At 44.4% G+C, this 13,278-nt stretch overlaps 1 protein-coding gene across 7 annotated transcripts in view; it reads right to left on the bottom strand.

The window, feature by feature from the left end:
* Positions 1-13,000, bottom strand: part of kcnq5a (potassium voltage-gated channel, KQT-like subfamily, member 5a) — a 103,459-nt gene extending 90,459 nt beyond the window's left edge. For 4 of the 7 annotated variants that reach the window (XM_084020820.1, XM_084020819.1, XM_084020818.1 and 1 more), the window contains exon 1: positions 12,402-12,999. In XM_084020820.1, coding sequence (XP_083876946.1) covers positions 12,402-12,781 — 380 coding nt within the window. In that variant the 5' untranslated portion in view covers positions 12,782-12,999. Of the gene's footprint in view, positions 1-12,401 lie in introns of all 7 variants that reach the window. The other 3 variants (XM_084020822.1, XM_084020823.1, XM_084020817.1) reach the window with 2 other exon arrangements.
* Positions 13,001-13,278: the final 278 nt, after the last annotated feature.

Here is a 13,278-nt window from a genome sequence, read left to right as displayed (position 1 = left end):
TTGAAGCGGTTCACCTAGATTTAGAAAAGTGACTGATAGTACATAGTTGTAAAAGCAGCCGATAAATATTGAAAGGACCATTAAAGTGTGAAACTTGAGAACCGAGTTTGGTGGGGTGGCAGAATGAGTGATTCATTTCTGTTGTTGGTTAACAATGAACTCAATGAACCTCTTGTCATTCACAATGAGACTGACAATTTTATCATAGACAATTTTACATATAATAGAGAAATTAGGTATAGTCATCTATAGAAATAGTAAACTAAATAAATATTCAATCACACAAAGTATCGAAAAAAGTATCTAATTGAATTCCAAGTATCTGAACAATAGCCAGGTCTTCTTCAGACTCCGGCGGATTGGATTTTGATGCAGAGCTGCAGGAAACACACAACACTGGTCTGATTGGCATAAAAGCTGTACTGTATTATGTACGACTATAAATAATAGACTCTAGATTCAGAGGTTATATGCTTTTTTGTTATGGCCTCTCCCAGACTAGATACATTTGCAGGTCCTACATGCATGGGTCTCACGTGTGGAGCTCGTTTTGATTACATGTGTAAGAACTAATGAAAGAAACGATCACCTGTTGACGGGCCGCCGACTCGCAGCTCACAGCACCACAGTGTGTCGGGGGACGTACTCTGGAAATGGGAATCGGCCAGTGTCACCTTGGCTATATAGTTGTGATTAGTCTAGAAAACGTCAATATGTTATAAAGAATACTCAATGCAGGTTCACAATGGAGACGCCTTTAAACTGTCTGTTTTGTTCGACCAATAGTCCAGACCGCCATAGATATTCAACAAACAGAGACCCGCTGACGAAGCAAACACCTGTCCGTACAGTCTCACTCACCTGGGAATAGATGTGTATAACTACCAAGATGAATTATTCAGGTTATGTGTGGGGCTGAGCTGGCTCCTATGTTTGCTCTTTGTTTTTCATATATATTTCCAGGATTGCAGAGAGCAGACTGATAACACTCGCTATATTTGAATCAGATGTCTCCGGGGCTACAGAGCAGCTGTTGTGTTGTGCATCCGTCGTGTAAAGTAAGCAACTACATTTACTCTACTTAAGCATAATTGCACAGGATCTGTAAAGAAGCTGTTTTGGGAACACCCTGATTTGCTCTCGATTAGAGTCAGATGAGGAAATCGTTTCCACTCAGAGGGGCGAATTCACAAACGGATCGTGCAGCTTGCATGGCTGCTAAAGGTGTGCAACTAAGTCAAAAAGAAACTCAAAGCACCACAAAAGGGTGAAATGCACATTTATCTGGGCTGCCAAAGTAAGCCTCTCATTTAATACCATGCAAACTACACAGCTGTACTGTTTGCATGTATGTAAATGAGGCAATATTCAGATATTTAGTGCAAAATTGGCCCCATTTCTATGCAAATGAGCCTCATTGGCAAAACACTCCAATTCACATACAGCGCTAATAGCCTCACGCAGTTACAGTGAATTATTAGCATCTTCAGAGAGCTGGTGGGAACTTGATAACTTTCGCTGATCATGGAGGCAGTGATTAGGCAGGCGAAGGGACCCTAAAGCTGTGCTCAAAGTAATGGATTTTCCCTACATGCCATTTTTGAAAATACATACAAATGATGGAGAATAAGGTTGTTATTTCTTCCCCCTCCCTCTCTCTCCCTCTCTCTCTCCCTCTCTCAGGCAAATTGCACTCAGCTGCAAAACTTTATTACCATGTTCACGCTTTAATATCATTAGCGCAACATCTTTTAGTGAATCAGCCCTTGAGACATGAAGATAGGTTGCAATCCATTCTCTGTGAATTGGGTAGTACGTAAGACAAAGGAAGAACAGCAGGGAAAAGAATAAGGAAGAAGATAGGGATGGAAATAAATAAAATACATTATAGAAAAGAATTACATATATTTTAAAAATATGTAAATACATACAGAAATAAATTAACAAATACATGTGAAAATCCTTTTGTATTGTTACTTCCTAAGGGAACAACCAAGCGCTACACAGATAGTTTTGGACCTGCAGCTTTTAAACATCACTGGTACGAGGGATGAACCTCATCCATGGAAACACTGATTAGTTCAGGCTCCTGTCTCTGGGTTTATGGGGGTGAAGCACTTGTCATAGCTGTACTATGCTCTATTGATGTCTGACATTGGAATGTTTGAGACTATTTGTTTGTCTCCATGGACTGATGAAAACTGTCTGCACAAATGTAGCCTCGGGTACTAATAAAGAAACCAAACCTAATTTGTCTTTATATTTCCACATTTTGTATTGACTTCATTTCTCTTTTCCTATGACACTACAACAACCTGAACAACAACCCAACAAACACCTTCACTTCCTCTGTGAAACACATGCACATAGTTGATTTTCACTTCACACAAGGATGTTAAAATACTTTAAACCTTAATGGATGAAAGGCTGAATGCCAAGGTCAACAACCCACTTTCTAGGAATCCGCTTTTTACTAGCTACTCAGGAAAACCCCAGCAGGGAGCCTGCCATGTGTGAACCAGGCATTCTGTTCTTCGATTACCTTTAGCTGATAATACAACTTGGACTGTGTGTGGAGCGACGCGACCGAGCGCGTGCAAATTGCACGTGTGTATTCCTGCGTCACATGTTGGGTGTGTGCTTTTGAGTCGCGCTCTCGTTCAGAGAGCTGACAGGGTATAGCGTCTGAGGTGTTTGCGGAGGAGCAGGGGAGGCTGGGGGGGACGCAAACCCAGCAGCGGTGCACTCTGTGTGGGCAGCAGGACGGACGAGCTCAGCTTGTCTCCATCCATCAGCGCTGGAGTCTGCTCAGCAAACTGGCACCTCCGCTGATGGACGAGAGGGCTGCCGGATGACTAACAAGCGCGCACACACACACACACACACACACACACACACACACACACACACACACACACACACACACACACACACACACACACACACACACACACACACACACACACACACACACACACACACACACACACACACACTAGTAGGACATGCTGTGCAACAGTGGTTGTGCGTTAAACCAATACTGAACAAACACATCATCATCATCATCATCATCGCCTGTTGCCTACAAAACCTCTCCACAACAAACACACAACTAGTAATTGACAACCATGAATACACTACACACACACCCACACACCCACAGGCCTACCTACGACCTACACACTTCCTGTGTGACCTGCTCGGATGTCACAGCATATTTGTCAGCGGTCCCCTCTGATCTCACACCTTCTCACCAGTGAGCTCCGACTGATGAAAGCGACAAGCCGATCTGATCCTTCATCAAATCTCTCCCCGTTTGATCACTTCCTCCGATGTTCTCATAAGTGTACTTACCAGAGGAATATCCAGGAGAATACGTGGTGCGTGTTTGTGGAATGAAACCGGACGCTCTTTGCATTCTGGGCATTCCCGGTGGAGACAGTGAAGGTTTAAACTGCAGAACAATACCGTGTGTTTTGTGGAACTTCAGTAGGAGGGACGTACTGACTCATGCATTAATCATCAGTATGATTAATAAGAATAATCTGGGGCTTTAGGAATGCTACTGGAGTGTCATTGAATGCAACTTAACAAGACTTTCAAAACAAATCCTGCCCCCCAAGATTTCATCTCACTGTTGTGCTCTTCTGAGTAGCTTCCCCATGAAGCCTCGGCAGTAGAAACATTTTCTAACAAACTGTTTTATTTGTGAATGAAGGACATTGTCTCTCCTCGACCTCACACGCATGCTGTCCGTCGACTCATCACTGGATATTTTCATAAAGCTTTCACACCATGTTTTTTCAGTCCCTTTGTCCCTAAACTGTTGTCTTTATCACTCACAACACACACTGGGGCTGTCAGCAAAAAACAACAGACATTGGAATATGAAACATATTATTTGATTGTGAAGAAAAAGCTGTGTGGCTGGCGAACACTGAATGCACCACATGACGGGAGTCACGGAACATAACTTTCATTAAGTGGAAATGAAATGTAACTTTGGGTTTAACAAGCGTTTGATAGAGAGAGAGAGAGAGAGAGAGAGACACAGTGTCCTAACAAGCGATCAGCTGTTGATCCAGAGACGTAGACACTTCACCGATGGCTGAGTTGTACTTGATCTCTTCCGACATTTGTACTTTTTAAACAGAAAACACACTGATATTTACTGAAAATGATATAATATACAACAAACAGCAAGAATGAAACTTTCAGACGATCACCTGGACATCTCCACACTACCAGCTAACACCTTATTTCAGACATTTACTGAAAAGATGCAGAGATTGGATTTAATTGCAAGCGTGTGCATAAATAATTCACATGGATTGAGTTAATTGTGACTATTGCGGCTTCCTGGAGGAGCTGATTACCTCATAATCATAACGCGACTAAAGGGCTAACCCTGATGGATTTCCTATCTCATAAAAGTGAAAGGTAATTTGTGGAATATCTTGCAGAGATTCAGATTAAATGGGAGCAGGTGAGCGTTTTCCACATCACTACAAACTCTGAGTAAAAAATGCTTCATATGCAAATATCTTGGAGTTGACATTTCCATGAGTGAACTTGTATGTTTTTTTTTATAAATCTGTACTTGCATCTTTACATATCTTGCATACAGAGCTGCCTATGAAATACTTATGATATGATGACACTAAGTGTCGTTTTATTCATTACAAATCAGGGATAGTTGCCTCATCCCAGCCTGATCTCTTAAAAATTATGTTCCCACAAAATGCTTTGGGAATTAGATTTCGGGTGTGACGAGTGTGTGGAAATCCACATAGTGAGGGGGTCTGGGTGGTGGACAGGTCAAAAACACAGGACTTTAACCCAGGAGACTATTGTTAGTGTCCCGTTCAAACCAAGTACTTTTGGTGCATTTTTGTTTTGTTCCAATTTCATAGTCATTTTAGGCCAAACCATGCTGTGTTTTTTTGTAAACCCAACCAAGTAGTTTTGTTGCCGAAATCCAACTATGTAGTTTTGTAGAGTTTTTTGTTTTGTTTGTTAAGTGTATCAAACTGTTTAAAACTGCAACCACTTGGTCCGTAAAAAAATACATTTCTGGTTCAGTTTCGTCGTCTGGGAACGTCGTTCTGTCGGGTTGTTCATCCAGAACACATGGAATAAACACACTTAAGGATTACGCCTGTTTTCCTGCACAGAAAAGGTTCAACATCCTCTTTCACGCTCTCTCTTTTATGACGTGATTTCATCTTGGCTCGTTTCCTCCGTCCGTCCTGCTGTTCTTCCGAGGATGACATTATAGCGACCTGGACACACACATCCACACCGTGTCTGTGCTGTGTTACGCTCTCCGGTGAAGACATTACATAAAACACACATTACCTTTAACAGGGTAACCACTCCGTACCTATTCATGCAAACACCGGAACATATAATGACAGTATTTATACACACACACACAAAACACACACAAGCAGCCCTCTTTCTATTCATCCCAACTAATGGCTCCTTAGTATTTTCCACTGGGTGCTAGCCAACATCCTCCCTACCTGAAAGTAACTCTCAACCTAAACACAGACTCTTTTATGTGCTCAGGTGTCTCAAATGTCACCATGTTCTCGGGAAACAAAGTGCAGTCTCTTCAGGATGCCTTTGATGTTCTTCACGTCTGAGTGCATTTGACTTATTTTGGGGGGGGGGGGGGGGCAATGCACCTGCAGTCTGAATACTCTCCGAGAGTGCAACAGCCTTTGCTACCATTTCAGATTTAATAAACAGGGTAATATTAAAGAGTACTGCTGGCTGCAAACGATGCTAACACTCTGAGTAATTTAACATGAGTTTGGATGCAGAATGAATGGAGTGCATGTATACGCTGCGGGTGCTCCCATGAATTTTGTCTTCATTAGATGTTTTTTCCCCCCCGAGTTTAATACTGGAGCACTCATGACAGCTGATGGAATACCATCATCAACATCGGTAAAGGAAGTGTGGGGATTGGATTAAGTGCAGTGGACCTTGAGACGATCAACTGCATTTCATTCATGACAATTGATGATCATTGAACTGGATCACTGTGCTTTTTGATCCGCCCTCCATGATGGAGAAGGGCTTCAAAAAGCCAATCAGTGTGATCAAAGTTGTAAGTGTGAGAGTTTTCATGAGACAGAAGAAATGCACTCCTTCTAGAGCTGGGCGATAAATCGATTTGATCAGTTAATTCAAATTAATGGTCGTCTCCTGTAAAGGCCGTGGCTACAAAAAGCAGCAGCATCTCAAACGGAGGCGTGAGCTGAGAGAGAGGAGTCCGGGGCCAGGAAGAGCTACAACAGTAATGGACGGATAGATGAGGACAGGAATTCAATTTTGTACATTTTGAAGTAAAATGTATCAATTTGATGCACTTTGAGAGCTAAATTAAGAGGCTATATTTATAATAAATATCAATAAATGTGCTCTAGTAAAACATGTTTTCATGTTCATTGAGTGTGTATCATTTTGTGACATTTTTGCTTTCGTCGTATAGATATGAAAGCAAAATGTCACACCGACAAAAAATAGTTGCCGAGACGGGTCGGGTGAGTTGCCAACATCACCCGAGGCCCCTCCCACTCTGGACAGTCTGTCCAGTTGCACAGGGAGAGAGGGGAAATGGCGAGGTCAAGATGAGGGGTGTAAATATCCCTGAGCCACCTTCAACCCGGGCCTTTCCCAGCTGACCTAATATAGCAAATGATCTCACTGTGGAGAGGCTCCTCCCACACTGAGCAGCCACTGTAAAGAGTGTTCATCATGAAACTGTGGCGGGCTGCAGACTAGACTGTAAGTCAACATGTGCAGAAAAGAAGTGATTTAAGGGTCAGAGTCGCTGGGAGGTTCGGCTAATGGTTGAGGTTTACAACAGATATTCAGACTCACACAGAGAAGCCAACTCTGATTACCGGCAGCTCCATGTTGAGAAACGTAGAATTAGAGGCACCAGCGCCCGTAGTCAGGTGTGTCCCCGGTATGATCTGGGTTTGGTGTGAACACACCTGAAGACAACTTTGGAGTTGGAAGCGACCTCCCCTGTTTGAAGCTCCTTTCCTCTGTCTGGCTATTTCCCCATTTGCTGAGAGAGAGGTTATCATTCTGCATCACCACAAGAGACCACCTGTCAGGAAAACAACACGCCGGTTGTTTAAAAGCGACAGTGTGATCCTCATCAGTGTGATTTCAAAAGAGAAAAGAAGTGGTATTCCCTTTAAAGAGCCAACTGAAGCGGACATTTAATGCATCGCAGACACTGAACTCGTCTGCGTGTTTAAAGGAGAAAACTGGACTCAGGTTGATCACTAGAACAAAGCGTGTATCCGCCTCATGACATATCGTCAGCTGGATTGATGCGATACTTGTTGATGTACCAGAACGGCTCTGGAATCAACGACTGACGCACTCAAACCATGTGACTGAATCAATCTCACACACACACACACACACACACACACACACACACACACACACACACACACACACACACACACACACACACACACACACACACACACACACACACACACACACACACACACACACACACACACACACACGAACAACTCATTCCCGGACACAAAAGTAACGACACGTGGACACATCGACTCATGTCATATATCATCGTCAGGCTTTGCACTAAAGAGAGTCGGGTGAATACGTAGAAGAAGACGGGTGAAGCACGACTGTCACGCAAACACACAGACAGAATCATCTTCCATGTGGAGCACCTAACGTACACTGGCTGGAACCAATTTCTGCAAACGTGATGAGGCCAAGACACGGCATCTCGTTTAGAGATTGCGTCTCAATGCCAGCGGTGTTTCAGTGTGGAGCACTATTTGGCAAGAGGCGAGCTCCAATGCATATCACTGGATTCGTACTGCAGCCCATCAGGGATTCCTATAGAGACTCTATACAGAGTAACAGCATGCATCACATCCATCCATGTCTAATACGCACTCACATTAACACACAAGCGCTGTCAAACTGTTTGCTGACACGTTTGCAGAGTCTGGACACACACACACACACACGCACACGCACACGCACCACGGCAGCATCTGTTTCGACATAACCACTTACTAATTAAATGATCAAAGGAAACTTTTCTCTAATAAATCACAGTCTTTCTCTTTGTTTGTGTTTCGGTTGTTCATCTCCGATCACGTGTGAATGTGTGTAGGACGTGTGTGCAGCCATATGTGTGTGTGTGTGTATTAGTATATTCAAATATTTTATTATGGTTGAATCTACATTTGGGTGTACGCACACATCCTCTCTCCCAGAGCATCAGATCCCCCCCCCCCCCCCCAACACAGACACACACACAGATGGCAGAGGTTGCCATGCAAGGTGCCACCTGCCCATCACCGATGACTCAGCCTTCAGGTGCAATGTGGGGTTCAGTATTTTGCCCGAGGACACAGGTCGACATGTGGACTGGAGGACGACTCGCTCTTCCTCTGAGCCACAGCTGTTCTACCTCCGACCCTTACAGACCTCCGTGAAGAGAGAATGTATCTAAAACCAAATAGGAGAACACATAAGAGCTCTGGATGGCAAGAATATACATATTGATGTAATGAGGAACATTTAATGTGACGATGGTCCTGGAGACACATGCTGTAACAGGAAGTACCACAGAGGAGGTTTGGACGACTTCACCAGGTGTTTATGTTTCCATCCGTCTGTCGGTAGACAATTTTCCCACCACATTAGCGTTGTAACCAAACTTCATAGGTGTGTCACAAAACTACAGAAATGGAGTTAAGATCAAGCCGGAGGCTGAGTTCGGAGATGGGTGTGGTCTAAGATAGGGGGTAGTAAGTGGAGAAAGGGCCACTGGCCCCCAAAATGAAGGCCCCTGGCCCGATTTGGTGTCGGTGCTGGTGTGATTCCATCACAAGATGGTCTCTAGTTGTTTTTGTAACTCCTGAATCTACACAGAGCTTGTGTCCAGTGTGAAACGGCAGAGCACGAACACAATGAAGGACCGCCGAAGAGAGTCTGAACCCCAAGATGCTCTGCTTCTTCTGGATGTGTAGGAAAGGAATCGTTTGCTTATTGAAACATTGGTTGGATGTACAGGCGGTTATTAAGGCTCTGCTGCAGTGAGTTTGTTTTGGAGTCTGTCTGTAACAAGTGCTTTCAAAACAAAATGCCTCAGACCCCCGTTGTTTTCCACTGAAGTCAATTGTGCTTTTACGAGCTAATAATGTACATGATCATTAATAGGGTACTTAGACATTATTGCAGCCGTCCACTTAGACAGTGAAATAGCCCCTTGGCCAAATGATGTTTGCTGTATTTTTGGCAGAATGACACGAGATGTCAAGTCTTTAACAAACACACAGGAACACACATAAAAATGTGTCCAAGACCGATTCAAAAACAAGTGGACAATCACTGGAAAGTATGCAAATGTAAGTGTAACATACTTTTCTATCATCAGCAATGCAGTGTGCACTCCCATGAAATACCTCCATTATCTGGAAATCACCAAGTCTACGGTCCGATCCCAATGCCCCCCCTAAGGTCTCAAGGCCGAATCCGGCATCTCATTTCATGTGAGAAAGCATGATTTGCTTAAAATATTATTTTATACTGCTTGACCGAAATAGTGTGCATAAACGACATGTCCCACAATGCATATTGATTTTGTTCCCTACGGACTGAAGACGTCCAGCTGCTAGATGTCAGAGTCTCAGTGTCAGCCGGTTCCAGCAGCGACAGTCTAGCCAAGTGAAAAATATGAATAGCACCAACAACTGTCCAAGAAAAGAAAAGTTGATGCAGCGGGAAGGCAGATGGGAAAGCGAGGGCAGCCATGATGCTGGTTTAAGGCCCCGGATGAAATTAAGTTTGTCATCCCGGCCTTAAGCCCTGAACCCTCAACGGACTTACAAGAGTGAGTTTGATTCAAACATCAGCCAGGCTCTTGTCTTAAGAGACGAGAGACAAATCTATTCATTTGATTAGTCAAAAAGAGCTTCACTTAGCAAAAAGAAATGCAGAACATAGGGGTCCAAATGTCCTCAAGCACTGGGATTTGACTGTGAGACTGAACGAAAGCCTCTGACTTTCCAGGAACGCACCTCAAAGTCTGAGTCGGGTCTAGTTGAAGTTGACTTCAACAACACAAACCCTTCACTTCACTGTGACCGTTGTGCCTCCATCTCTCTTTTACACCTGCTTTCCTTACATCCAGTCGATTTTCAATCCATAGAGAAGAGAAAAAAAGAAACCTCTCCCCAATTACTGACCGAGTCAATCTTATGCTGGTGCTGTATGTATCATCACTGACATGGCTCTGCTTTACCACATCTAAATTATTAACTTGCAAATAGGGAACGACGCACACAGGAAATGTGGGTTTTTTGCACCGGTAGGCACCACCACAGTATTAAATATGCATCAAACTGCACTGACACACAGTCATGTGTACAGCTGACATATCTAGGATTTTCATCTGAATCCTCAAAACCGACCGGTGCTTTCTTCCAATTGGTCCTCAATGATGTTTTTCTTTATCTCACTTTAACAGTTTATTTAAGGTCGCGGTTGGGAGCAGATGTAACTACTTAACCCCCGCGACCTCAGCTGTCCCGCCTGAGCAAATAAAACGTCAACATCCGGCTTGGCAGCCCCTCCTCTGACAGCTCCACTTCCTCCTTCTCACAGCGCTCCTCTTCCAACGAGACTGTTGGAAACGAGGAGGGGTGTGGTTGGGTTGGGTGGGATACTGCTGTACAGTATGTGTGGAGGATAGACATTGATCCATGCATATGTTGCATAAAGATGGACAGATATGCAGAAAGTGAGGTAAAAAAAAAAGTGTGTATTCATTTGGAATAACCACAGCTGTGTTAATGTATGGGTATGATAATAAGGAATAACCTGTCACATGTGCATCTATCTATCTATCTATCTATCTATCTATCTATCTATCTATCTATCTATCTATCTATCTATCTATCTATCTATCTGCCACTCTGAAATATCCTCATAGGATGTGTTTTACAACGCCGGGTGTTTCTAACAAACAGAAAACATAATTAGTTAAGGGGAGCATCGACTCCTCCCGCCGACACAGAAGAGAGCGCCACTTCACGAAAACCACAACTCCATCAAGTAACAGCACTGCCTCCACTTTGTGATTGACAGGTTATCTCCTGGCTGTGTAGCGCAGAAACAGCAGAGCAAAAGTGCAACAGCCAAGATAGCAACCGTCGTGGATTCACACAGTTTAAGAGGAAGAGAGAGTGTCATGTTGACAGACACCCTTGGGACACAAACAGCATCAGGCAGAAGACAAACAAATCCTGCTCGTTTAGACACAAACCGGGAAAGCTGGATGTTAACAATAATCTGCAAATTGGTTAATTGAAACGGCATGAAGAAAGAGGAAATAGATATTTTTTTTCCACATAAAAGCAGATATTTTGCCCATAAAGGAGCCATTTCACACCAGAGAGAACCAAGCTGTTGTCAAGGCTGTTTTGAGTTTAAGAACTGAAACAGTGTCTGCTTGAAAAAAAAAAAAAAAAACAGTCCCTCCAGGATTTTTCCCAGACTCTGTCCAAACCGGTGATGAAAGATTGGAAATCATGCAAAGGAGTAGCAGCTGATAATACATTAAACCTTTTCAGTTGACAGCTTGTTGACCTTCTCTGAGAGCCCCAAATCTGTTGGAGCTTCCAGTGTTCGGTAGAGATTAGGAGGAGACTGCTCCTGATACAGCACTCTGCAAATACTGCACACAGTCTGTAAATCACACCAGAAGGTCTGCGATGTCACACGGGTGTGCATTTTAAAGTTCACCTTCAAATATCTGCACAAACACACGTGTTTCACTCTTAATTCAATTCTGGCTCAGGATCTGCTGTTTTCTGCAAACTGCAGTGGAGCAACAGGTGATTCAGCTACAGACAAACAGCGATGGATGGATCAATCAGGTCAATGAAAACGGGTCAATAATAGTCACAGCCACGACATCTTAACCACCAACATGCAAAAATAATAACATAAGGGGTCAGAAAATATGTTTCTATGCATGTCTGCAGGTTTGTATGCATTTGCACACAATGTGAATGAGTGAGTGTTTCCACAGAAACATGAAGTTCTGCCTTAGAAACCACATCCAACTTGTGTTGTGTGTGTGCATCATGACCCTAGTTGGTCATACTCAGGTGACCAACAGATGATTTGTTTGATTTTCAAAAATCAATGACATGTTTCTATTGTATACCTGCTTACAGAAAAAGGACATTCTTTGAATTACTAGATCTGCTTCAAATGGTCCAATGTCATAAAACACTCAGTTGAAAAGAATGAAACAAGAAAAAAGTTTTCACATGGCTTCCAGCACGATGCTTAAAGGTGTAAGTACTCACACGAAGGCGTGGTAGATGAAAGCCCACTCCCTCGGTCTCTCCAGCACGTTGTACAGGTAGTTCTGGAGCCGCCGGTAGCTCGCGTTCCTGCGGCCGCTCTGCGCGCTGTAGATCAGCGGCTTCCCCAGCAGGCTGAGCCGGGCGCCCTGCTTCCTCTCCGCTCCCATCGCACCTGCCGTCGCGGGGGACAGGAGACCGTCCCCGACTCGCACCGCGTTGTTCATCGTCCTCCGCCCCGACTCCACATCCTTCAGTGCGTAGTCCTGCGCCCGGCTTCCCGCCGAGTTCTTCAGCCAGAGTCCGGCGCCGCTGCTCTCGTCGCCCGTGTGACTGCGCGGCATGGCATCATGAGCGCGCCGCGCTGGGACACCGGCAGACATTCACATGAAGCCAAGTCCTCCGGAGGGGTGTTGGGCTACTCTGACTTTCACTAACACGCTGGGTAAAACAAAGCAGCGGGTGAAGAGTGAAATGTGTGATGTGCTCTCACATTGTCACCCTGCGGCCGTGTGAGCAGAGTCCCGGTCCGGTTTGGAGACTTTGGTCATCTACGCGAGGCTGGAGCAGAGTGGGGTTATGAAGGAGTGGATCCATCGAGACATTTGGCGGGGGGAGAGGGGGGAGGGATCTCCCACCCTCCCACTCTTTCGTCCCCAACTCACTTTCTCTCCCGCCGTCTTGGTTCTTTCTGTCAAAAGTGAGCAGAGCCCGAACCACGCTTCTCCGGACGCACCTGAACCACCGGGTCCACTTGATGAGTGGGCATCGGCAGTTTGCGGCTTAATGAGTGTTTTTTTATATAAAGAATGGATGCTAATTGAGGAGACGTTCAAAGACACCAATGCATTGGTGACGCAGGTTTTACGCAGCAACCAGC

This window comes from Eutrigla gurnardus, assembly GCF_963514095.1.
Source record: "Eutrigla gurnardus genome assembly, chromosome: 11".
NCBI lineage: Eukaryota > Metazoa > Chordata > Actinopteri > Perciformes > Triglidae > Eutrigla > Eutrigla gurnardus.
Note: the sequence above shows the minus strand (reverse complement) of the source record. Positions and strands in the feature narration are given on the sequence as shown.